The 25,980-nt window shown below is 42.0% G+C and overlaps 1 protein-coding gene across 16 annotated transcripts in view; it reads right to left on the bottom strand.

Annotated features, from left to right (window-relative positions):
* Positions 1–10,690: 10,690 nt before the first annotated feature.
* Positions 10,691–25,980, bottom strand: part of LOC141165497 (uncharacterized) — a 441,251-nt gene continuing 425,961 nt past the window's right edge. For all 16 annotated transcript variants that reach the window (XM_073651128.1, XM_073651131.1, XM_073651132.1 and 13 more), the window contains 4 exons: positions 17,503–17,535; positions 16,153–16,177; positions 14,249–14,278; positions 10,691–10,849 (listed from right to left, as the gene is read on the bottom strand). In XM_073651128.1, the coding sequence (XP_073507229.1) occupies positions 16,157–16,177; positions 17,503–17,535 (54 nt within the window). In that variant the 3' untranslated portion in view covers positions 10,691–10,849; positions 14,249–14,278; positions 16,153–16,156. The remainder of the gene's footprint in view (positions 10,850–14,248; positions 14,279–16,152; positions 16,178–17,502; positions 17,536–25,980) is intronic.

Here is a 25,980-nt window from a genome sequence, read left to right as displayed (position 1 = left end):
TGTTAATGGTGTTAGGGATATGATGTGAGAAATCAGTTTTAGTGACACGGGACGGGACGTCTACACTCCTGACTTGGCTGACCCCTTTTCCACCCTTTTATGGATTGTCTGATGATGAACCTTTGTCACATCTCCTCAATTCAGTAGTTGGAAGTGAAATGCTACTCCGGTCAGACACCGCTGCGCTGACGCCACTGATATGCCCCTCATAATTAGCTGGTGGAGAAATTCTATGGTGACTTGTGATCTGGCTTGTTCACAATGGTCAACCCGTCTGCCTGCTAATAGTCGTGTCCACTCTTCCCATGCCTTACCATATGCTTGCCACGTCGACGGGGCAACTGACGCTCTGATTAATGGCATCAACTATTCGCCACTAGATCCCATAGGGAAGGTGGGCAACTGTTGCCCGATGGGTGGGCGTTGTGGAAGAGCTCTGTGAAAATCTGCCAATTGAATTGTTATAAAGCGTTAGCAGCAGCTTTAGACCCCTCAGCATAGTGGCTAGCGCGGACCCATACATTGTGTTTTAGGCACAGGAATGCTAGCCTGGGTAGTAGGCCTAGCACTGGGGGAGACGATGATGCCATCTTATTAATGCAGTGCGCTAGGCTGGTGTTTTTTGTTATGAAGCGTATATTTTTGTAAGCCAGGCGCGCGCCCCATATTTCTATTGCTACCACTATTGGGAAGAAAAATTATTTTCAGGGCTAGATGCAGCTAAAAATTATTATTAATTTAAAAGCTGGTGGAGCTTGGTATAGATGGACTAATACAATGAGTCCCACACACTGCTAGAAGGCCAAATATTTTTTCAGAGCTAGATGCAGATAAAAACTATTTTTCATTTGCATCCTGATGGAGGTCAGTATAGATGGACTAATAGACCAAGTCCCACACACAGCTAGAAGTCCAAATATTTTTTCAGAGCTAGATGCAGATAAAAATTATTTTTAATTTGCAACCTGATGGAGGTCAGTATAGATGGAGTAATAGAGAAAGTCCCACACAATGCTAGAAGGCTAAATATTTTTTCAGAGCTAGATGCAGACAAAAAATTATTTTGAATTTACAACCTGATGGAGGTCAGTATAGATGGACTAATAGAGAAAGTCCCACACACTGCTAGAAGCCCAAATATTTTTTCAGAGCTGGATGCAGATAAAAATTATTTTTAATTTGCAACCTGATGGAGGTCGGTATAGATGGACTAATAGAGAAAGTCCCACACACTGCTAGAAGGCCAAATATTTTTTCAGAGCTGGATGCAGATAAAAATTATTTTTAATTTGCAACCTGATGGAGGTCAGTATAGATGGACTAACAGAGAAAGTCCCACACACTGCTAGAAGGCCAAATATTTTTTCAGAGCTAGATGCAGAAAAAAATTATATTCAGTTTGCAACCTGATGGAGGTCAGCATAGATGGACTAATAGAACAAGTCCCACACACAACTAGAAGCCCAAATATTTTTTCAGAGGTAGATGCAGATAAAAATTATTTTTAATTTGCAACCTGATGGAGGTCAGTATAGATGGACTAATAGAGAAAGTCCCATACACTGCTAGAAGGCCAAATATTTTTTCAGAGCTAGATGCAGACAAATAATTATTTTCAGCTTGCAACCTGATGGAGGTCAGTATAGATGGACTAATAGAACAAGTCCCACACACAGCTAGAAGCCCAAATATTTTTTCAGAGGTAGATGCAGAAAAAAATTATATTCAGTTTGCAACCTGATGGAGGTCTGTATAGATGGATTAATAGAACAAGTCCCACACACTGCTAGAAGGCCAAATATTTTTTCAGAGCTAGATGCAGAAAAAAATTATATTCAGTTTGCAACCTGATGGAGGTCAGTATAGATGGACTAATAGAACAAGTCCCACACACTGCTAGAAGGCCAAATATTTTTTCAGAGCTAGATGCAGATAAAAATTATTTTAATTTGCAACCTGATGGAGGTCAGTATAGATGGAGTAATAGAGAAAGTCCCACACACTGCTAGAAGGCCAAATATTTTTTCAGAGCTAGATGCAGACAAAAAATTATTTTGAATTTGCAACCTGATGGAGGTCAGTATAGATGGACTAATAGAGAAAGTCCCACACACTGCTAGAAGGCCAAATATTTTTTCAGAGCTGGATGCAGATAAAAATTATTTTTAATTTGCAACCTGATGGAGGACAGTATAGATGGACTAATAGAGAAAGTCCCACACACAGCTAGAAGGGCAAATATTTTTTCAGAGATGGATGCAGATAAAAATTATTTTTAATTTGCAACCTGATGGAGGTCAGTATAGAAGGACTAATAGAACAAGTCCCACACACAGCTAGAAGCCCAAATATTTTTTCAGAGGTACATGCAGATAAAAATTATTTTTAATTTGCTACCTGATGGAGGTCAGTATAGATGGACTAATAGAGAAAGTCCCACACACTGCTGGAAGGCCAAATATTTTTTCAGAGCTAGATGCAGACAAAAAATTATTTTCAGTTTGCAACCTGATGGAGGTCAGTATAGATGGACTAATAGAACAAGTCCCACACACAGCTAGAAGCCCAAATATTTTTTCAGAGGTAGATGCAGAAAAAAATTATATTCAGTTTGCAACCTGATGGAGGTCTGTATAGATGGATTAATAGAACAAGTCCCACACACAGCTAGAAGCCCAATATTTTTTCAGAGGTAGATGCAGAAAAAATATATATTCAGTTTGCAACCTGATGGAGGTCAGTATAGATGGACTAATAGAGAAAGTCCCACACACAGCTAGAAGCCCAAATATTTTTTCAGAGGTAGATGCAGAAAAAAATTATATTCAGTTTGCAACCTGATGGAGGTCAGTATAGATGGACTAATAGAACAAGTCCCACACACAGCTAGAAGCCCAAATATTTTTTCAGAGGTAGATGCAGAAAAAAATTATATTCAGTTTGCAACCTGATGGAGGTCTGTATAGATGGATTAATAGAACAAGTCCCACACACAGCTAAAAGCCCAATATTTTTTCAGAGGTAGATGCAGAAAAAAAATATATTCAGTTTGCAACCTGATGGAGGTCACTATAGATGGACTAATAGAGAAAGTTCCTCACACTGCTAGAAGCCCAAATATTTTTTCAGAGCTAGATGCAGAAAAAAATTATATTCAGTTTGCAACCTGATGGAGGTCAGTATAGATGGACTAATAGAATGATGCTATGCCCAAAAGATTTTACTTCACTAGGTGCAGTAAAAAAATTGGTATTCTATACACAGGTGGTATATCTTGCAACACAGATAGGCTACTCCACTGACTAACACACTCTGCAATAGGCCAAAAAGGATTAGCTTTGCTAGATTCAGCCAAATGCTGTGAAAAAAACTTGCACAGCACTGGCACAGACCTGCCTGGCAAAAACTGATAGGAACTGATGTAACCTAGTCCTGAAAAGGACTGCAATTATAATTAGTCTTTACTCCCACAATCTATCTATTTAAGAGCACAGACCTGCCTGATAAAAGTCGTAGGAAATGCTGTAACCTAGTCCTTAAAAGGAATGCAATCACAACTATTCCCTACTCCCAAGCTATCTGTAGATTTGTGCGAAAATTGGCTTGAAATTAACAAGGTATAGCGCACACAGCAACAGCGGTGCCGTCTAACACGCAGCTGCAGCAGTGAGAAAATGGTGCCGACGGGGAAAATGGCTTGGTCTTATAGGGCAAGGACATGTGACATACACTGCCAATGACACATGCCCTTGCTTGTGTGAAAAAAGCACTTCGCTCCGTGTGTGCGCTGCTGAAAGGCTGACAGATTGCACCTCCCCACTGTAAATGCGGGAAAGAGAAAAAAAAATGGAGATCTTCATTATTCCTGCAGAGATCCATCCCCTGCCCCTCCCCCCACCCCGCTGTACACTCAAACTGCGTATTAACATTAATTTTCATCATTACTGAGAAAAAATCCAGTTATGATTTTGGTGCACGAACAGTTATCGAACATAACCTCGAACAGCCGAATTTTTCTCAAATCGTTCGTGTTCGCCGAACGGCTCGAACACCGCCCAAAACAGCTCGAATTTGAGATTGGCGAACAGTTCGAGTAGAACAACGCTCATCTGTAGTTAGGAACCAAAGTATTTTTTTTTTACTGTGGATGAGGCCTGTATAACATAGGAGATATTTTCAAAACTATTTCAAACTGAGATGTCCCTGCCGTATAACGTTAGGAACCGAAAAAAATATTTTTTAACTGTGGATGACGCCTGTATAACATGTCAAACTATTTCAAACTCAGATCTAGGCTGCTGTATAACGTTAGCAACAGCAAAAAATAGATTTTTTGGACTCTGCACAAGCTCTGAATACAGCTGAATTTCACGGCCACTAAAGCACTAAGTGGCTTATAGCAGAGTGTAACACGTCTGCGACACAAAAAAATCTTTGGTGGACTGTGGCTAGCAACAGAAAATATCTATTTTTTTACTCTGAAAACAGGTGAATTTCACCGCCACTAAAAGCACTAGGTGGCTTATAGCAGAGTGTAACACGTCTGCAACACAAAAAACATCTTTGGTGGACTGTGGCTAGCAACAAAAAAAAAATATTTGTTTTACTGTGCATAAAGCAGAAGTTCATCCACCAAAAAAATGACAAGCTGGGCTAACACAGCTTGCATTATCATATTAGCAAATGAAAAAAAAAATTTTTTGTGCTCTACACTCAGAGGCTCTGCATTGACAAGCTCTGCAGATAGTTGAATTTCAACCCACAAAAACAAAAAGTGGCCTACAAGGGCTTGCTTGATTGTTTTATTACCTTAGCAAATGTAAAAATAGATTGAAGGTCTGCACAACACTGTTGTGAGCCATAGGCCCTGCTCTTTCTGTGAGAATCTCAGTAATTGCACAGAAAAAAAAAAAAGGCTGCAAGGTCAATTGAACAGGTACACAGCACAGAACTTATCTACACTATCTGAATTCCACAGAAGCGCCCATCTATCTAGCTAATATCTCTCATTACACAGGACACAGCACACTCAGCAGTGTCTATCTCCTTCAGTGACATGCATAAAATGGCGCTGAGGGAACATGGCCAGTTTTTATATGGAGAGGACGTATGATTATAGGTCCTCTCCATAGATAGATAGATAGATAGATAGATAGATAGATAGATAGATAGATAGATAGACAGACAGGTAATGAGTGCAAACATGTGCAATTAATACAGGTAATGTGTGCAGAGTAGGAGCGCTTCTTAAAGAAAAAGTAACAGGTCTGCGAGAGCCAGAATTCTTGCTGGTTGGTAGGTAACCAAATACTTTTTTAATGCAATAAAATGAAATTTAATTATTTAGAAATCATACAATGTGATCTTCTGTTTTTTATTTTTAGCTTCTGTCTCTCACAGTTGATGTGTACCTACGATAAAAATTATAGACCTCTCCATTCTTTGTAGATGGGAAAATTTGCAAAATTGGCAGTGTATCAAATACTTATTTTCCCCACTGTATATATCTGTATATATACAGTACAGACCAAAAGTTTGGACACACCTTCTCATTTAAAGATTTTTCTGTATTTTCATTACTTTGAAAATTGTACATTCACACTGAAGGCATCAAAACTATGAATTACCACATGTGGAATTATATACTTAACAAAAAAAGTGTGAAACAGCTGAAAATATGTCTTATATTCTAGGTTCTTCAAAGTAGCCACCTTTTGCTTTGATGACTGCTTTGCACACTCTTGGCATTCTCTTGATAAGCTTCAAGAGGTAGTCACCGGAAATGGTTTTCACTTCACAGGTGTGCCCTGTCAGGTTTAATAAGTGGGATTTCTTGCCTTATAAATGGGGTTGGGACGATCAGTTGTGCTGTGCAGAAGTCTGGTGGATACACAGCTGATTGTCCTACTGAATAGACTGTTAGAATTTGTTTTATGGAAAGAAAAAAGCAGCTAAGTAAAGAAAAACGAGTGGCCATCATTACTTTAAGTAATGAAGGTCAGTCAGTCCAAAAAATTGGGCAAACTTTGAAAGTGTCCCCAAGTGCAGTTGCAAAGACCATCAAGTGCTACAAAGAAACTGGCTAACATGAGGACCGCCCCAGAAGAGGAAGACCAAAAGTCACCTCTGCTTCTGAGGATAAGTTTATCTGAGTCACCAGCCTCAGAAATCGCAGGTTAACAGCAGCTCAGATTAGAGACCAGGTCAATGCCACACAGAGTTCTAGCAGCAGACACACCTCTTCAACAACTGTTAAGAGGTGACTTTGTGCAGCAGGCCTTCATGGTAAAATAGCTGCTAGGAAACCACTGCTAAGGACAGGCAACAAGCAGAAGAGACTTGTTTGGGCTAAAGAACACAAGGAATGGACATTAGACCAGTGGAAATCTGTGCTTTGGTCTGATGAGTCCAAATTTGAGATCTTTGGTTCCAACCACCGTGTCTTTGTGCGACGCAGAAAAGGTGAACAGATGGACTCTACATGCCTGGTTCCCACCGTGAAGCATGGAGGAGGAGGTGTGATGGTGTGGGGGTGCTTTGCTGGCGACACTGTTGGGAATTTATTCAAAATTGAAGGCATACTGAACCAGCATGGCTACCACAGCATCTTGCAGTGGCATGCTATTCCATCTGGTTTGCGTTTAGTTGGACCATCATTTATTTTTCAACAGGACAATGACCCCAAACACACCTCCAGGCTGTGTAAGGGCTATTTGACCAAGAAGGAGAGTGATGGGGTGCTACGCCAGATGACCTGGCCTCCACAGTCACCAGACCTGAACCCAATCGAGATGGTTTGGGGTGAGCTGGACCGCAGAGTGAAGGCAAAAGGGCCAACAAGTGCTAAGCATCTCTGGGAACTCCTTCAAGATTGTTGGAAGACCATTTCAGGTGACTACCTCTTGAAGCTCATCAAGAGAATGCAAAACAGTCATCAAAGCAAAAGGTGGCTACTTTGAAGAACCTAGAATATAAGACATATTTTCAGTTGTTTCACACATTTTTGTTAAGTATATAATTCCACATGTGTTAATTCATAGTTTTGTTGCCTTCAGTGTGAATGTACAATTTTCATAGTCATGAAAATACAGAAAAATCTTTAAATGAGAAGGTGCGTCCACACTTTTGGTCTGTACTGTATATTGTGGGGTTTCTGCTCACTTGGGAGCGTCGGGAGGCAAACAGGAGGAATGTTCCTTTAAATGTCCATGTTGGTTTATTGCTTCATAAACCCGGCAAAAGCAAAAGGAAAACAAACAGCCTTTTGTGCAGGCAAAACAAAGTAAAGAGTCTCTGGTTAGACAGTCCTGTGGGCACACAGGCTGTATAGCATTTAGCTTACTGGCTCAGTCCGGATACAACAACACACAGGAGGCCTTCTCCCTCCAAACACAGAACATGTGCCAAACAAACGGCCTCCATTTTATAGGTTGTTAACCACACCCAGAGGTGAAGTATGTGGGTAGCTGGACCCGCCCAACCCTCCTAACCACCCATAACCTGGTCCCAGGTACACCAATCAGTCCTCTTAGTGCTTATGTGCACTAGAGCAACACTCAGGGTTACATCACAGAGGACAGCCATCTCTGTGATACATACCTCCCATCAACTATGCGACTGTTAGCCACCTTACAAGATATATATATATATATATTTATATATATATATTACACAGGTGATAGCACAGGGTGTATATATATATATATATATATATATATATATATATATACAGTGCTGGCCAAAAGTATTGGCACCCCTGCAATTCTATCAGATAATACTCAGTTTCTTCCTGAAAATGATTGCAATCACAAATTCTTTGGTATTATTCTCTTCATTTAATTTGCTTGCAAGGAAAAAACACAAAAGAGAATGAAGCAAAAATCAAATCATTGATCATTTCACACAAAACTCCAAAAAAGGGCCGGACAAAAGTATTGGCACCCTCAGCTTAATACTTGGTTGCACAACCTTTAGCCAAAATAACTGCGAACAACCGCTTCCGGTAACCATCAATGAGTTTCTTACAATGGTCTGCTGGAATTGTAGACCATTCTTCTTTGGCAAACTGCTCCAGGTCCCTGATATTTGAAGGGTGCCTTCTCCAAACTGCCATTTTGAGATCTCTCCACAGGTGTTCTATGGGATTCAGGTCTGGACTCATTGCTGGCCACCTTAGAAGTCTCCAGTGCTTTCTCTCAAACCTTTTTATAGTGCTTTTGGAAGTGTGTTTTGGGTCATTGTCCTGCTGGAAGACCCATGACCTCTGAGGTAGACCCAGCTTTCTCACAGTGGGCCCTACATTATGCTGCAAAATTTGTTGGTAGTCTTCAGACTTCATAATGCCATGCACACGGTCAAGCAGTCCAGTGCCAGAGGCAGCAAAGCAACCCCAAAACATCAGGGAACCTCCACCATGTTTGACTGTAGGGACCGTGTTCTTTTCTTTGAATGCCTCTTTTTGTTTCCTGTACACTCTATGTTGATGCTTTTTCCCAAAAAGCTCTACTTTTGTCTCATCTGACCAGAGAACATTCTTCCAAAATGTTTTAGGCTTTCTCAGGTAAGTTTTGGCAAACCCCAGTCTGGCTTTTTTATGTCTCGGGGTAAGAAGTGGGGTCTTCCTGGGTATCCTACCATACAGTCCCTTTTCATTCAGATGCTGATGGATAGTACGGGTTGACACTGTTGTACCCTCGGCCTGCAGCTTGAACTTGTTTGGATGTTAGTCGAGGTTCTTTATCCACCATCCGCACAATCTTGCGTTGAAATCTCTCGTCAATTTTTCTTTTCCGTCCACATCTAGGGAGGTTAGCCACAGTGCCATGGGCTTTAAACTTCTTGATGACACTGCGCACGGAAGACACAGGAACATTCAGGTCTTTGGAGATGGACTTGTAGCCTTGAGATTGCTCATGCTTCCTCACAATTTGGTTTCTCAAGTCCTCAGACAGTTCTTTGGTCTTCTTTCTTTTCTCCATGCTCAATGTGGTACACACAAGGACACAGGACAGAGATTGAGTCAACTTTAATCCATGTTAACTGGCTGCAAGTGTGATTTAGTTATTGCCAACACCTGTTAGGTGCCACAGGTAAGTTACAGGTGCTGTTAATTACATGAATTAGAGAAGCATCACATGATTTTTCAAATGGTGCCAATACTTTTGTCCACTCCCTTTTTTAGGTTTGGTGTGGAATTATATCCAATTTGGCTTTAGGACAATTCTTTTTGTGTTTTTTTCATTGAAGACAAATTAAATGAAGAGAATAATAGCAAAGAATTTGTGATTGCAATCATTTTCAGGAAGAAACTGAGTATTATCTGACAGAATTGCAGGGGTGCCAATACTTTTGGCCAGCACTGTATATATATAAATATACACTCTGCTGTACTGTGAACATACAGATAAGGGGCAGAGCTCTGGAGGGAGAAATGTGCAGGGTCATGGGAGAGCTGTGTCTCCAGCCGTATGTATAGAAGCAGTGAGTGAGCTTTGCTGTATACAGCTCTGCCCACCCACACAGCAAATGTCACATGATAATGATGTCATGTTAGGCCAGATTCCAAAGACAGGAAATCAGGATTAATCTCACTTGACATCACAGGAAGTCAGAGGATTCTCAAGCAGAGATCATGTGTTCAGGGGAGCAGCTCAGGTTACCCAAGGATTTAATGTATGCAAGATATTTATAAAAGACATTTTTTTCTCATGAAAGGAACTTATAAAGTAGTACCCAACCTATTTAATGGAATATATTATATTTAATCTGTGTCATTTTGATCTTTAAACTGCATTATAGTGTTACTTAGCTTAACTAGGGCATATTCTAGCTGTTTTCTATTTCCCATTTTATTCTGTAACTGTCCTATTGATTACATTTAGGTGCTGTTATGGTGCATTTGTTGATGTACTGTATATATTCTCTTGGCCTTTGACATGTTTTTTTATTTACTTTCCAACTTTTGAATCTTATTATAACTTTTTGCATGGTTTTATACTGTATGTCTAGTTCATTATTTGAGGTATGTTTAAAGTTTTTTTTAACTTTATTTGTAATTAGTTCATACCTCTTTTCGCCCTATCTTCATGTGATGTACTGTACATACTGTTCACTTTGAAGTCATGTATGCAACCAGGTGTTCAGCCATTACCAAATGTGAGTTTCAGAAAAAGGTCTTATCAACACAGAAAGTTACTCATTTCATAACTAAAGACACCACTAAGTAAATATCGTATTGTTTTCCTTAGTTAAACTGAATGTAAGCGTAGACTGACATGTCTGGCCAACTAAAGTTCAGATTGCCAAGGCAGTTTTAATTTAAGGATACATCTACACAAGGCAAATTTGTTTCAGAAAGTTCTGGGTTGTTTTGTAAGTGGGTGGGTTAAAGAAACCTACCGTGTGTGAATTCACCCAAAATGTTCAAAAACTAGCAAGCTAGGAGCTTCATTCTCAAAAGAGATAAAAACTGCAACAGTGGAAACCTGCATGTATCAGACATCTTTGTTATCCTTGTGGATAGGAAGACCCCTTTAATTGTCATGATCATATCCTATTAGTCAGGGGGACTTTGGAAAAACCTAGACCGTTGAAGATATTTTTGCCTTGATTGATTAAAAGGACCCAGAATTTAAAAATTCACCCAATATATAGTTATAAGCAGTATTCACATATGACAAAAGGAGAAATCTTGTATCATGCTGAATGGGCTTTATTAAATTTACATGCACATTTAAAGAAATAACATTACATCATAACCTCCATATCAATTAAGGAGTAAAAATCTAACATCTTCAATCTTCAATTTATCTTCCAACATGAAAACTTTATTCATCAGTTGAATATTTCCCTGGAGAAAGAAGCAAACAAAATATTATTAAATTTGTATCAAACTGGGTATAAAGTAAAAGCTTTCACTTAAACTATTAAAAGTGATAAAAATTCTCTGAACTAGTGGGTAACCGCTACTCCATGTGGGTTTCCGCAGTTGGACCCCCTCCAATTCAGTGGATACCACTTATCCTGGAGATAGGTGTTAACGTGTTGCAACTGCAATACCGCTGTAACTTCCGAATAATAAATGTCACAGACAAGAAACATTCATTTCACCTTATTTAACCGAAGAGAATACTGTAACTATTGGTGAATTCACCAAATTCATAAAAGAAAATTATAGTCCTGGGTGATTTTCTGCACTTTCATACATTGCTTTATAACTACATTCAGTATCTCATTTCCTTATGAATTCTTGTCAGACAAATTGAAGAGGTGTTTCATGGAGAAAACCATGTGAGTTCAGCTCCCATTTTGTAAGACTCAAGCAGTTCTTGTGTTAGAAAGAAAGCCATTCATTTCCCTGGCTGCCATGTAATAACACATTTCCATTCATTTAATAATACATTTCCTTTCGTCAGATATTATCGGATAACTATTATGCCAATGGACCCATTCTGACCCGGACAGTGATCTGACTTCACCTTTGTCTCTCCCTTCTGTTTATGACATACACTCCTGGCTCTTGACCTCGGACTCCTTGACTTCTCCGACTCACGGCTTGTTCATGAGAAGTGACTTAATGTCACAAGTGTGATTACATCTCACACACTAAGAAGCCTGCTCTAAGCTCTTGGGATTTTTATTATTATTTATTTATATAGCGCCATTGATTCCATGGTGCTGTACATGAGAAGGGGTTACATACCAAATACAGATATCACTTACAGTAAAGGAACTAACACTGATAGACTGGTACAGAGGGAAGAGGACGCTGCCCTTGCAGGCTTACATTGTGCAGGATGCTGGGGAAGGAGACAGTAGGTTGGGGGAGTTGCAGTAGCTCTGGTGTTGTTGAGTTGGCAGCAAGGTTAAGGCAGGCTGTAAGCTTGTTTGAAGAGATGGGTATTCTGGTTCTGTCAAGCTTGTTTGAAGATATAGGTTTTCAGGTTCCGTCTGAAGGATCCAAATGTGTAGGCTATTCGGATGTGTTGAGGCACAGAATTCCAGAGGATGGGGATATTTAGGAGAAGTCTTGGAGGTGATTGGGTGAGGAACAAATAAGTGTGGAGGAGAGAAGGAGGTCTTGGGAGGACCGGAGATTACGTAAGGGAATATATCGGGAGATCAGTTCAGAGATGTATGGAGGAGAAAGGTTATGGATGCCTTTATAGGTCAGTGTTAGTAGTTTGAACTGGGTACGCTGGGCATTTGGGAGCTAATGAAGGGATTTGCAAAGGGGGTAGCAAAGGAGTAGCGAGGCGAGAGATAAATTAGTCATGCAGAAGAGTTAAGGATGGACTGGAGAGGTGTTAGCAGGTAGGCCACAGAGGAAGATGTTGCTGTAGTCAAGGCGGGAGATGATGAGGGCATGCACAAGCAGTTTAGTAGATTGAGGGTTGAAGAAAGGATGGATTCTGAAGATATTTTTGAGCTGGAGGCGACAGGATGTGGCGAGAGCTTGGATGTGTGGTTTGAAGGATAGGGCAGTCAAGGGTTACTCCAAGGCAGTGGATTGTCAGTACAGGGGAAAGCGTGGTGTCATTTATTGTGATAGAAAGATCAGGTGGGGAAGGTATGCGAGATGGAGGAAAGACGATGAGTTCAGTTTCTTCCACATTGAGCTTGAGGAAGCGAGAGGAGAAGAAGGAGAATATGGCTGATAGACATGCTGGGATTCTGGACAGCAGAAAGGTGACATCTGGACCAGAGAGATAGATCTGGGTGTCATCAGCATACAGATGGTACCGGAAGCCATGGGACTTTATGTGCTGTCCCAGGCCAAGGGTATAGATTGAGAAGAGTAGGGGCCCTAGGACAGAGCCTTGAGGGACTCCAACAGAGAGAGGGTGGGATGAGGAGGTAGTGTGGGAGAGGGAGACGCTCAATGTGCAGCTGGAAAGGTATGAGGAGATCCAGGATAGGGCAAGGTTTTTGACACCAAATGAAGAGAGGATCTGTAGTAGAAGGCAGTGGTCAACTGTGATGAAGACAGAGGATACGTCAAGAAGGAGGATAATAGAGAATTGTCTGTTAGATTTGGCTTTAAGTAAGTCATTAGTAATTTTGGTAAGGGCAGTTTCAGTGGAATGGTGGGGGTGGAAGCCAGATTGTCGGTTGTCGAAGAGAGAGTTAGATGAGAAGTGAGAGGAAAGTTCAGAGTCAATGTGTTGCTCAAGGAGTTTGGAGGCAAATGGGAGCAGCGATATGGGGAAGTAGCTGGACAAGGCGGTTGAGTCGAGGGCGTTGTTCTTTCTCCAGTGTGTTGCTGCTTGCTTATGATTGGGCAACATCATACATGTAGAAGAAGTACACACCCCCAGTAAAAACTACCCGATAACACCCACTTAGACTTAACAATTGCTAATATCTCAGCAACAGAGGCAAAATGAAAAAATGAAAAAAAAATGTGCTAGTCTACTTTGCTTGTACCATTACATCATGTATCCAGTTCAACAAGAAACATTTCATGAAAGGTCTTCTTTAATTTTCCATCCTATGGAGTATTTCAGGCATATAATATTAATATCAGTTTGCTGGTAGCACAACACCCAGCGTTCCTAGGATCACCTGTTATTAGTTCCAGTGCCAGCTACCTGGAAAGTTTCAATAGAGCCGTGCTTTTCAGCTCAATTCATTGCTTTCATCTGGCTACCAGCTATGCTAACAACAGCTGATTGGTGGAGGTGCCAGGTGTCGTGTAACACTGATCTGATCTTTATGACGAATCCTAAGGATAGATTATTAATATTATATGCCCAGACAACCCCTTTAGAAGTTTATTGGGAACTCTATACCATGTTGCCATGTATAGCTATAGAGAAATTCCATAGGCTGTACACACATATATCCCTTCGTGAGCTAATTTATCATTCACCTATCTCTCTCATCTGATCCATATACTTGAATGTTTGGTTTGGCTGAATGCACAAAGGGAAAAGGGAGAAAGCTGCTGCCAACTGCTTTGTCTTATCTCCTGAATAACTAAAAGGTTGGGTGTTAAAATTCAAACACCCTGACCCTTCATTCCCCCTATATCATCTGTACATCATCTCCCCAATATCACATTAGACCATCAGCCAATCCCACTGATATACATAGGTGGTGAAATCAGGTGGTCCTGAATCAGGTAATCTGGATATCTGAACAAGCATGCTGACTCTCCACCCCAAAAAATTGTATGGGAGTCTCAAAATAAGTAATCTAGTAATCAATAATCAAATAAAAAAACTAAATTGTTAAAGGCAATACTCACAGTTAAATGAAGACTTGCTGTAATGTTTAACTAGAAGTAAAATATAATAAATAAACAAATTTTACAACATACTTATGTTTCATAAAAGAAAACAATTAACTAAAGTGATTTTTATATCTTTAGGTTTCACAATTCTAGCAAGCGGACTTAGGCTAAGTGCCCACGTAGCGTTTTTCAAGCGTATATGCTGCGGAATTTCCGCAGCGTAAACGCTTATTAAACGCTAGGTAATCTGCCCCCCATGGTCCCCAAGGGGATTCCGCGAATTCTATGCCCATGCTGCGGATTTTTTCGCAGCGTTTATGCTGCGCTCAAAAAGCCGCAGCATGTCCATTAATTTTGTGGAAGCGCGGTGTAATCGCCGCCGTTGACTTGCATTGAGACGCACATAATCCGTGTCAGTACATTTGTACTCACGGATTATATGCGTTTCAATGTGCGGATTGTACCCAGTTCTGGAGAAGAGGAGACTCTCATCCAGACCTGGGCACCATTGTACCTGTAAAAAAAAGAATAAAATAAAAAATAAGGATTATATTCACCTTCCGGCCCCCGGTCTCCTTCCCTGTGCTTGCGGGCAGGACTGAAGGACCTGCGGTGACCGCAGGCCCTTCAGTGCAGTGTCCCGCGATCAGCTGGCAGCCAGGAAGGAGCGCAGCAACACACGCCGGGCCATCGGAAGGTAAGTATGTTTTTTTTTTTTTAAACATTCTTACGGTCACACTATATAAATCCATGCTGTTTGCATGGATTTATATAGTGTGACCTAGTTGTCAAGCACTTTCCAAGTGATGCTGAAATCGCCTGGAAAGCGCTTGTCAATCCTCATACAGAAACGCATGTGAATAACGCTTCAAATCCGCATGTATTTGTCAGGAAAAACGCATGCACAATCTGCATGCGTTTTTTTTGCCAGGGAGATGCAGAAATGCTGCAGAAATTTTCTGCTTCATTTCTGCATTGTGGGCACATAGCCTTAGGCATGTAATTTGCGGAAACTGGTACAAAGACTAATACTGTATATCAGTGGTGGGCAATTAATATTCCAGAGGGGCCACATGAGAGTCCGTGACTGTTGTGGAGGGCTGAAACAATAGGCTAAAATTAATTCTGCTCAATATTAACATATTAATTATAATTATTTTATATTAATATTAATTGCATGACTTTAAATTGAGCAGAATTAAGTATACTGACATCCCCCTATATACCGCATGAGCCCACACACAGTCCCCCTATACACCAAATGAGCCTGCACACAGCCCCCTATATTCCGTAAGAGCCCCCACATAGCCTCCTATATACAGTATGAACCCCCACATAGCCCCCCATGTACAATAAGAGCCTCCCATGTACAGCATATGCCCCAAGTAGCCTCTTACTCCCGTTCACCCCGTGCTCTGCCTCTTCTCTCTCTGATGCTCTGACTCACCGCAGGCACAGCTGACATGATGAAATGCCGTCATCACGACTGTTGATTAGTGGAAGATGGAGCCATCAGCGCCATCCTCCATCAATGTATTCACCGCTGTCTTCATCCATAGGATACAGAGAGCGGTGACAGCGAGCAGCGGCAACAGATAGACGGAGAGCAGGGGAGGTTACCGTGCGGCCTGTGGCCACTGTTTCAGCCCTTCGGCTGTCTGGGTCCAAGGGCCGAACTAGAACAGCCAGAGGGCTGGTTGTGGCCCGTGATTGATTGACCAAGGCAACTCCTAAACTTCTCTTGTCAAAGAAATCCTGTGTACTTCTAAGCCAAATCAGTGGAGTGTTCCAGTGATTACTGTCAGTAGGAGCCTGATATATAATGATATTTGACCTTTTTTTTTAATGCTGACATGGCTTCAATGGTTTGAGTTTGTGTAATTGCAAGTATTTCTGATAGAAATATAATGTGTACAAACCTTTTCATGATTTGCCTGACTTTTTCTGCAATGGAAAAATAATAAAACATTGGTTGATTTAAATGAAAATAAAACTTGTCTATGTATCCAACCATCCATCTATCCAAATTTTTAAATATCTTAAATACTGGAGATATGGAGATACCAAATGTGCTGAGGTAAAAAGAGGCTGCTCATACTGCTGTCCACCATATCTATCAGATCTATTACTGGACATACTGGGGGGAGCTGAGGTAAGATGATGCTGCGTACACTGCTGTCTACCATATCTCTCTAATTTAGTACTGAAGATACTAGGGAAGCTGAGGTAAGATAAGGCTGCTCACACTGCTGTCCACCCTGTCTATCTGACCTTATAATTGAGATATCAGGAGTGCTAAAGTAAGAAGAGGCTGCTCACACTGCTGTCCACCATGCCTTTCTAATCTTATACTGGAGATATGAAGTGTGTTGAGGTAAGCAGAGGCTGCTCACTATCTAATCTAATACTGTAAATATCAGGTGTGCTGAGGCTAAAAGGAATCTGCTCACACTGCTAACCACCCTTTATGCCTGATCTAGTACTGAAGATACCAGGGATGCAAAGGCAAGAAGAAGCTGCTCACACTGCTGCCCACACTGTCTGTCTGATCTAATAATGGAGTTACCCGGGATGCTAATGCAAAAAGACACTGCTCAAACTGCTGTCCACCCTGTTTATCTCATCGAATATTGGAAATGCCAGGGGTGCAGTGGCTAAAAAGAAGCTGCTTATAATATTGTATAACCTGTCTATCTGATCTAATACTGGAGATACCAGGAGGGCTGAAGAAAAGAGGCTGCTCACACTGCTGTCCACCCTGTCATTCTGAAAACTATTCATGGTATAGATATCTTTGGCTCCCTACTGCAGGCACCTATCCTAACATTCTATAACAGGTTTTTGTGAGTGTAACAAGTTGATGGCCATTTTACTTCTATATTTATAACTTCCACAAAAAAAGCGATTGTGATTTGCCAATTATATGTATTTAGGAATTTATTGATAAGAACATTTTTTTTTGTTCTCAAAGAACCCCCTTAACTCTCAAGTTTATGCCTATAATAAATGTATCTAACATTAGAATATAGTTCCATATACTTTTTCTTGAATGCTGATAACGCAGAACATTTCATAATATATCACTTAGATAAAGATATTTTTATATTTTTCTCTTCCTGTTATTGAATATATTTACATAATTGTCAGCAAGGCTTATCCCGAAAATGTTTCAAGTGGAGGTCAGTAACATAATTGGTGTTATTTGTAATTATTATACATTTGTTCAACAGCAAAGGGATATACGATATATTTCTGTCTTTAGTACTAACCTCATTGGAAGAGTTGCTGCCTTTGGAGTTTTTCTAGAGAAGAAAAAATACATAAATGATTGTAGTAACTAGAGATGAGCGTTGTTCTACTCGAACTGTTCGCCAATCTCAAATTCGAGCTGTTTTGGGCGGTGTTCGAGCCGTTCGGCGAACACGAACAATTTGAGAAAAATTCGGCTGTTCGAGGTTATGTTCGATAACTGTTCGTGTACCAAAATCATAACTGGATTTTTTCTCAGTAATGATGAAAACTAATGTTAATACGCAGTTTGAGTGTACAGCGGGGTGGGGGGAGGGGCAGGGGATGGATCTCTGCAGGAACAATGAAGATCTCCATTTTTTTTTCTCTTTCCCGCATTTACAGTGGGGAGGTGCAATCTGTCAGCCTTTCAGCAGCGCACACACGGAGCGAAGTGCTTTTTTTCACACAAGCAAGGGCATGTGTCATTGGCAGTGTATGTCACATGTCCTTGCCCTATAAGACCAAGCCATTTTCCCCGTCGCCACCATTTTCTCACTGCTGCAGCTGCGTGTTAGACGGCACCGCTGTTGCTGTGTGCGCTATACCTTGTTAATTTCAAGCCAATTTTCGCAAAAATCTACAGATAGCTTGGGAGTAGGGAATAGTTGTGATTGCAGTCCTTTTAAGGACTAGGTTACAGCATTTCCTACGACTTTTATCAGGCAGGTCTGTGCTCTTAAATAGATAGATTGTGGGAGTAAAGACTAATTGTAATTGGAGTCCTTTTCAGGACTAGGTTACATCAGTTCCTATCAGTTTTTGCCAGGCAGGTCTGTGCCAGTGCTGTGCAAGTTTTTTTCACAGCATTTGGCTGAATCTAGCAAAGCTAATCCTTTTTGGCCTATTGCAGAGTGTGTTAGTCAGTGGAGTAGTCTATCTGTGTTGCAAGATATACCACCTGTGTATAGAATACCAATTTTTTTTACTGCACCTAGTGAAGTAAAATCTTTTGGGCATAGCATCATTCTATTAGTTCATCTATACTGACCTCCATCAGGTTGCAAATTGAATATCATTTTTTTCTGCATCTAGCTCTGAAAAAATATTGGGCTTCTAGCTGTGTATGGGACTTGTTCTATTAATCCATCTATACAGACCTCCATCAGGTTGCAAACTGAATATATTTTTTTCTGCATCTACCTCTGAAAAAATATTGGGCTTCTAGCTGTGTGTGGGACTTGTTGTATTAGTCCATCTATACTGACCTCCATCAGGTTGCAAACTGAATATATTTTTTTCTGCATCTACCTCTGAAAAAATATTGGGCTTCTAGCTGTGTGTGGGACTTGTTCTATTAATCCATCTATACAGACCTCCATCAGGTTGCAAACTGAATATATTTTTTTCTGCATCTACCTCTGAAAAAATATTGGGCTTCTAGCTGTGTGTGGGACTTGTTGTATTAGTCCATCTATACTGACCTCCATCAGGTTGCAAACTGAATATATTTTTTTCTGCATCTACCTCTGAAAAAATATTGGGCTTCTAGCTGTGTGTGGGACTTGTTCTATTAATCCATCTATACAGACCTCCATCAGGTTGCAAACTGAATATATTTTTTTCTGCATCTACCTCTGAAAGAATATTGGGCTTCTAGCTGTGTGTGGGACTTGTTGTATTAGTCCATCTATACTGACCTCAATCAGGTTGCAAACTGAACATATTTTTTTCTGCATCTACCTCTAAAAAAATATTGGGCTTCTAGCTGTGTGTGGGACTTGTTCTATTAATCCATCTATACAGACCTCCATCAGGTTGCAAACTGAATATATTTTTTTCTGCATCTAACTCTGAAAAAATATTGGGCTTCTAGCTGTGTGTGGGACTTGTTGTATTAGTCCATCTATACTGACCTCCATCAGGTTGCAAACTGAATATCATTTTTTTCTGCATCTAGCTCTGAAAAAATATTGGGCTTCTAGCTGTGTATGGGACTTGTTCTATTAATCCATCTATACAGACCTCCATCAGGTTGCAAACTGAATATATTTTTTTCTGCATCTACCTCTGAAAAAATATTGGGCTTCTAGCTGTGTGTGGGACTTGTTGTATTAGTCCATCTATACTGACCTCCATCAGGTTGCAAACTGAATATATTTTTTTCTGCATCTACCTCTGAAAAAATATTGGGCTTCTAGCTGTGTGTGGGACTTGTTCTATTAATCCATCTATACAGACCTCCATCAGGTTGCAAACTGAATATATTTTTTTCTGCATCTACCTCTGAAAAAATATTGGGCTTCTAGCTGTGTGTGGGACTTGTTGTATTAGTCCATCTATACTGACCTCCATCAGGTTGCAAACTGAATATATTTTTTTCTGCATCTACCTCTGAAAAAATATTGGGCTTCTAGCTGTGTGTGGGACTTGTTCTATTAATCCATCTATACAGACCTCCATCAGGTTGCAAACTGAATATATTTTTTTCTGCATCTACCTCTGAAAGAATATTGGGCTTCTAGCTGTGTGTGGGACTTGTTGTATTAGTCCATCTATACTGACCTCCATCAGGTTGCAAACTGAACATATTTTTTTCTGCATCTACCTCTGAAAAAATATTGGGCTTCTAGCTGTGTGTGGGACTTGTTCTATTAATCCATCTATACAGACCTCCATCAGGTTGCAAACTGAATATATTTTTTTCTGCATCTAACTCTGAAAAAATATTGGGCTTCTAGCTGTGTGTGGGACTTGTTGTATTAGTCCATCTATACTGACCTCCATCAGGTTGCAAACTGAATATATTTTTTTCTGCATCTACCTCTGAAAAAATATTGGGCTTCTAGCTGTGTGTGGGACTTGTTCTATTAATCCATCTATACAGACCTCCATCAGGTTGCAAACTGAATATATTTTTTTCTGCATCCACCTCTGAAAAAATATTGGGCTTCTAGCTGTGTGTTGGACTTGTTGTATTAGTCCATCTATACTGACCTCCATCAGGTTGCAAACTGAATATATTTTTTTCTGCATTTACCTCTGAAAAAATATTGGGCTTCTAGCTGTGTGTGGGACTTGTTCTATTAATCCATCTATACAGACCTCCATCAGGTTGCAAACTGAATATATTTTTTTCTGCATCTACCTCTGATAAAATATTTGGCCTTCTAGCAGTGTGTGGGACTTTCTCTATTAGTCCATCTATACTGACCTCCATCAGGTTGCAAATTAAAAATAATTTTTATCTGCATCTAGCTCTGAAAAAATATTTGGCCTTCTAGCAGTGTGTGGGACTTTCTCTATTAGTCCATCTATACTGACCTCCATCAGGTTGCAAATTGAATATAATTTTTTTCTGCATCTAACCCAGCCAATAGTTTTGGCCTAATACCACAGTTTGGCCACTCAGCTCTGCTCGGTTCCCATCCATTGTTTTTTTGTGCAAACAACTCCAGAGTTGTTAATTAGTTAACCACCAAAATGAGTGGAAAAAGGCCTGCTGCTGGTGGAAAGGGGAATGGGCGCGTTGGGAAGGGGTAAAAAGGTTCTGTCCGTGGGGTAGGTGTTAAAGCAACAGTAACATCTGCAGAAGAAAGACCATCTTCCAGCCAAACTAAAATGTCTACTTCTTTTAGCGGACAATGTGATAAGATCCCTTTCTTATGGCCACGCCAATCGCTACAAATTCCAGATGAGGCACAAAAACAGCAGGTGCTTCAGCGGATATCAAGTGCTCCTTTAAGTGGGCTCTCCTCCACATCAACTTCAACATCACAAATACTCCAGTCCTCAAAGGTGTCACCCCAATCGCACTTGCTTCCTCACAGCTCCCAAATCTCCAGCTGCCCGTCTGAGTATGAGGTAGAACAGATGGTTGAGTCTGCAGAGCTGTTTACTCATACTATAGCCTGGGAATCAGAGGTCGACTCCAGCGCTTCTGTGAATCCAGACGAGGAAATGATCTGCACTGATGCCCAGAATCTTTATGAGTCGGATCCAGGACCAGACGCAGAAGGTTCTGACCATAATGTAGACCCTCATTCCCAAACTGTAACTCCTGTTGGTGGAGACAATGAGGAAGACGATGATAAGACTCAAATACCTGATTGGAGCGACAACTTTAGTTTTTTGTCAGGGCAGGAACAGGTTGGCTCTGAGGACGACGGGTGTGATAACGCACAGGGTGATGATGATGAGGTTGGAGATCCCACTTACTGTCAACCCACAGTCAGCTAAGAGATGAGGTCAGCAGAGGAGGTGGAGGAAGATGCTAGTGACGACGAGGTCAGGTTGCGCCTTCCTGGACAGAGACGTAGTACTGGAAGCACGTCAACAACTGCATCCTCAAACACAACTCTGCCTCTCACCACAAGTCGTGGTGGCTCTTCAGGTCGCATGGGTGCTAAGCCTTGCATAGCCTGGGCATTTTTTCAGATCGATAAAGATGACCCAACTCGTGTTATCTGTAACATTTGTCAGCCAAAGCTAAGTAGAGGCCAAAAAATACATAGTTTGAGTACTTCATGCATGAACCGGCACATGGACATGAAGCATAAGTTGCAGTGGGAAGCTCAGTGTGCTACAATGCGGCCTAGCCGGCCGGGCCAACCACCGTCTGCCATATCTTGTGCATCCGCGGCCTCTTCATCCTCTGTGACTGGGGGGACAGCAGTCACACCTGTTTTGGGGCGCAGACCTGCCACCTCTTTACCCGCAACAGCCAGCGTGATTGGCAGGTCATCATTTTCTTTGGAGGTGGTAACACCAGCTGGTGTTGAGCGCTGTTCGACATCGATAGCACCACCTTTGGATCAAGGCAACCTAACATGTCCGCCTGCATCTTCCTCACAGACCGGCAGTTTGCCGGGGACACCCTTATCAACCCCGTCTAAGCACAATAGCCAGCCCTCGGTCCCTCAGATGTGGACAAGTAAAAGACCATTTCCTCCTAGCCATGAGAAAGCTAAGAGGTTGAATTTCACCATCTGCAAGCTCTTGGCTACAGAAATGCTGCCTTTCCGCCTGGTGGACACAGAGGATTTTCGAGACCTTATGTCCGTCGCAGTGCCCCAATACCAGATGCCCAGTCGGCACTACTTCTCAAAGAAAGGTGTGCCTGCGCTCCACCAGCATGTCGCACACAACATCACCGCTTCTTTGAGAAACTCTGTGTGTGACAGGGTGCATTTCACCACAGACACTTGGACGAGTAGGCATGGACAGGGGCGTTACATGTCGCTGACTGGGCACTGGGTAACTATGGTGACAGCAGGACAAGGGGCTGCTGTCCAAGTCTTGCCGTCCCCACGAGTTGTGCGTCAATCCTCTTTATGTCAAAGTTCCTCCACTGCTTCTGCCTCCTCAACCTCCTCTCGGTCTTCCACCTGCATCCAAAGCCTGTCTGGTCATGACACAAGCTTTCTAACTGCGCAGAAGGGATCCTGCACACCTCCTTACTATGCTGGCAGTAGGGCTCAACGTCATCAGGCGGTTTTTACATTGAAATATCTGGGAAATGTGAGTCACACAGCTGAGGAGTTGTGGTCAGCTCTGGAGAACCAATTTCATGAATGGTTGTCTCCACTGGACCTGAAACCAGGGAAGGCCGTGTGCGACAATGCTGCAAACCTGGGTGCGGCCCTTCGCCGGGGCAATGTCACACACGTGCCTTGTATGGCTCACGTGTTGAACCTGGTTGTCCAGCAATTTTTAGCCCACTATCCCAGACTAGATGGCCTTCTGCAGAGGGCACGGTCGCTGTGTGCTCACTTCCGCCGTTCGCATCCCGCAGCTCAGCGACTTACATCTCTACAGAAGTCGTTGGGCCTGCCACTTCACCAGCTAAAATGCGATGTGCCTACCCGGTGGAATTCAACTCTACACATGTTGCAGCGACTGTGGCAGCACCGACAAGCCCTGGTGCAATACGTTCTGACGTATAGCCTGGGCCAACGAGATCCAGAGGTGGGGCAAATCACGCTGGAGGAGTGGTCTCAGATCAGGGACCTATGCACCCTTCTGCACAGTTTTGAAATGGCGACGAAGATGTTTAGTGCTGACGATGAAATTATCAGCATGACTATTCCGGTGATTTACATGCTGGAGCACATGTTAAACAGAATTCGGAGTCAGGTGGTGGCACAAGAGGAGGTGGAGGAAGTAGAGGAGGAGGAGTTGTATGCGGAAGGGCTAACATCTGCAAGGTCCAGACGGTCGGCAGCACCAAGGCGGCAGGCATGTGAGGGTGGGGGAGATGGTTTTACCAGGGCGCATGGTAGCAGCCAAACTAGTGAGGAAGGTGCAGGAGCCCAGGAAGAAGTGGAGGACGAACTGATGGAAGACTCATCAGATGAGGGAGACCTTGATCACATTTCTGCAGCATGACCCTCATATTGTCAGAATTCGAAGTAATCCTGACTACTGGGTTGCCACACTCTTAGATCCCCCAAACTTTTCGATCAACCTTTTCATTTTAATAAAGACCAAAAAAATGGTCATTTTTGAAATTATAAGCATTAGCAGGTTGTTAGAAACTGAAATCAAACAGTTTTCAAATCAAAACTTTATTCTAGGTGATGTTACATTTTCATATAAGACCACTTGTTCGAAAGGAGCTTCTGAACTCTCTCGTCCATTGAATTTGTCAGGTTTTGGATGGTTTCTGCTTCAATTGTTTTGCATGAGGACAGAATACCCTCCCAGAGCTGTTGCTTAGATGTGAACTGCCTCCCGCCATCATAGACACTCCTTTTAATGATGCTCCAAAGGTTCTGAATGGGGTAGAGGTCAGGGGAGCATGGGGGTCACACCATAAGTTTGTCCCCTTTTATTCCCATATCAGCCAGAGATGCAGATGTTTTATGTGCAGCATGAGATGGTACATTATCATGCAAAAAAATGATCTTGCTGTGAAATACACGGTTCTTCTTCTTGAACCATGGCAGGAAGTGCTGTTTGAGAAAATCCACATACATTATGGAGTTCATCTTTAGCGCCTTCAGGGATCCTAAAGGGGCCGACAATCTCTCTCCCCATGATTCCAGCCCAAAACATTACTCCACCTCCTCCTTGTTGGCGCTGTAGCCGTGTTTGCGTGGGGTGTCCATCAACCAGCCATCCTTCACTCCATCCATCTGGACCATCGAGCGCTGCACGGCACTCATCCGTGAACAAAACAGTTTTGAAATCAGTCTTCATGTAATGTTTGGCCCACTGGAGCCGTTTCTGCTTGTGTGAAGTGGATAGAGGAGGTCGACAGGATGGCGTATGCACAGCTGCAAACCTCTGAAAGACCCTGCATCTTGTTGTTCGGGGAACGTTGGAGGCACCAGCAGCTTCAAAAACTTGTCTGCTGCTATGACAAGGCTTTTTTGCCGCTGCTCTTTCAACCTGACGTAATTGCTTGTAGGAAAGAGTCCTCAATTTGCCCTTATCAGCACGCACACGTGTGTACTGTGAATCAGCTACATACTTCTTGATTGCCAAGACACTTCATCCTGATCATCGCACAATGTTGATTGTAGTCATGTCTTGACCTAAACACTCCACAATTTGTTGCTTCTCAGCAGCCGACACATCCTTTTTCTTTCCCATTTTGGCAGAAAATGTAGGCTGCTTAATAATGTGAGACAGCCTTCTTAAGTAGTCTTGCCTTTCATTGGACACACCTGCCAAACTAATTAGCACAGGTGTCTGCAATTGCTTACAGTGATATAAAGAGCCCTGACACACATCACCATCAATGAGTTTAACTGACAAACAAACAAATTCTTCCCTTATCACTCCTAAACACTTTTTGCATAATAATTTGGAACACAGTGTTCATGTGCTTTTCCACAAAACACCAGTGGATCACGTAGTGAATCTTACAGTTCTAACTTGCCAACCGTGGTCTGTATGGAGTTGTTCAATAAAGGGCCCAAAATTAAGATAACATAGATGGGAGAGGTCTCTATGAATAGGAATTCCTAAGTATTTGATACCCTGTGAGGGCCAGGCAAAGGGAAAGTTGGACTGGATGGAATCCTATATGGATTTGGGGAGGGAGACATCGAGGGCCTCAGACTTCGCTGCATTGATTTTAAAATTTGACCATGTAACAAAGTGATCTATTTCAGCCATAACAGCATGGATGGATATATGTGATTGAGTGATATATACTAGGACATCATCAGCAAATAGAGAGCACTTGTACTCGGTGCCTCCCACCTCAATCCACCTAATATTGGGGTTATGGCGAATTGATGAGAGCAGGTGCTCCGTCACTAGGATGTATAAGAGAGGGGACAGAGAACATCCCTGCCTTGTCCCATTGGTGATTGTGAAAGGTGATGAAAATGTTCTGACGCGCCCCCTGGGCCTTGGGACACCCGGAGCCGGACCCTTTTTGGTGGATGCTGGTGGTTGTAGTCTCCGTGGCGGCGACCCGGTTCCGTGGCTCAGGGCGGTCAAACCAGTGGCGGAACTATTTATGTGGTTTTGATGTTTAAATGTCCGACTACGCCACCCGTGGATTG

This window comes from Phyllobates terribilis, unplaced genomic scaffold (genome assembly GCF_046119375.1).
Source record: "Phyllobates terribilis strain yellow unplaced genomic scaffold, ASM4611937v1 Scaffold_11__3_contigs__length_659146591, whole genome shotgun sequence".
Classification (NCBI taxonomy): domain Eukaryota; kingdom Metazoa; phylum Chordata; class Amphibia; order Anura; family Dendrobatidae; genus Phyllobates; species Phyllobates terribilis.
Note: the sequence above shows the minus strand (reverse complement) of the source record. Positions and strands in the feature narration are given on the sequence as shown.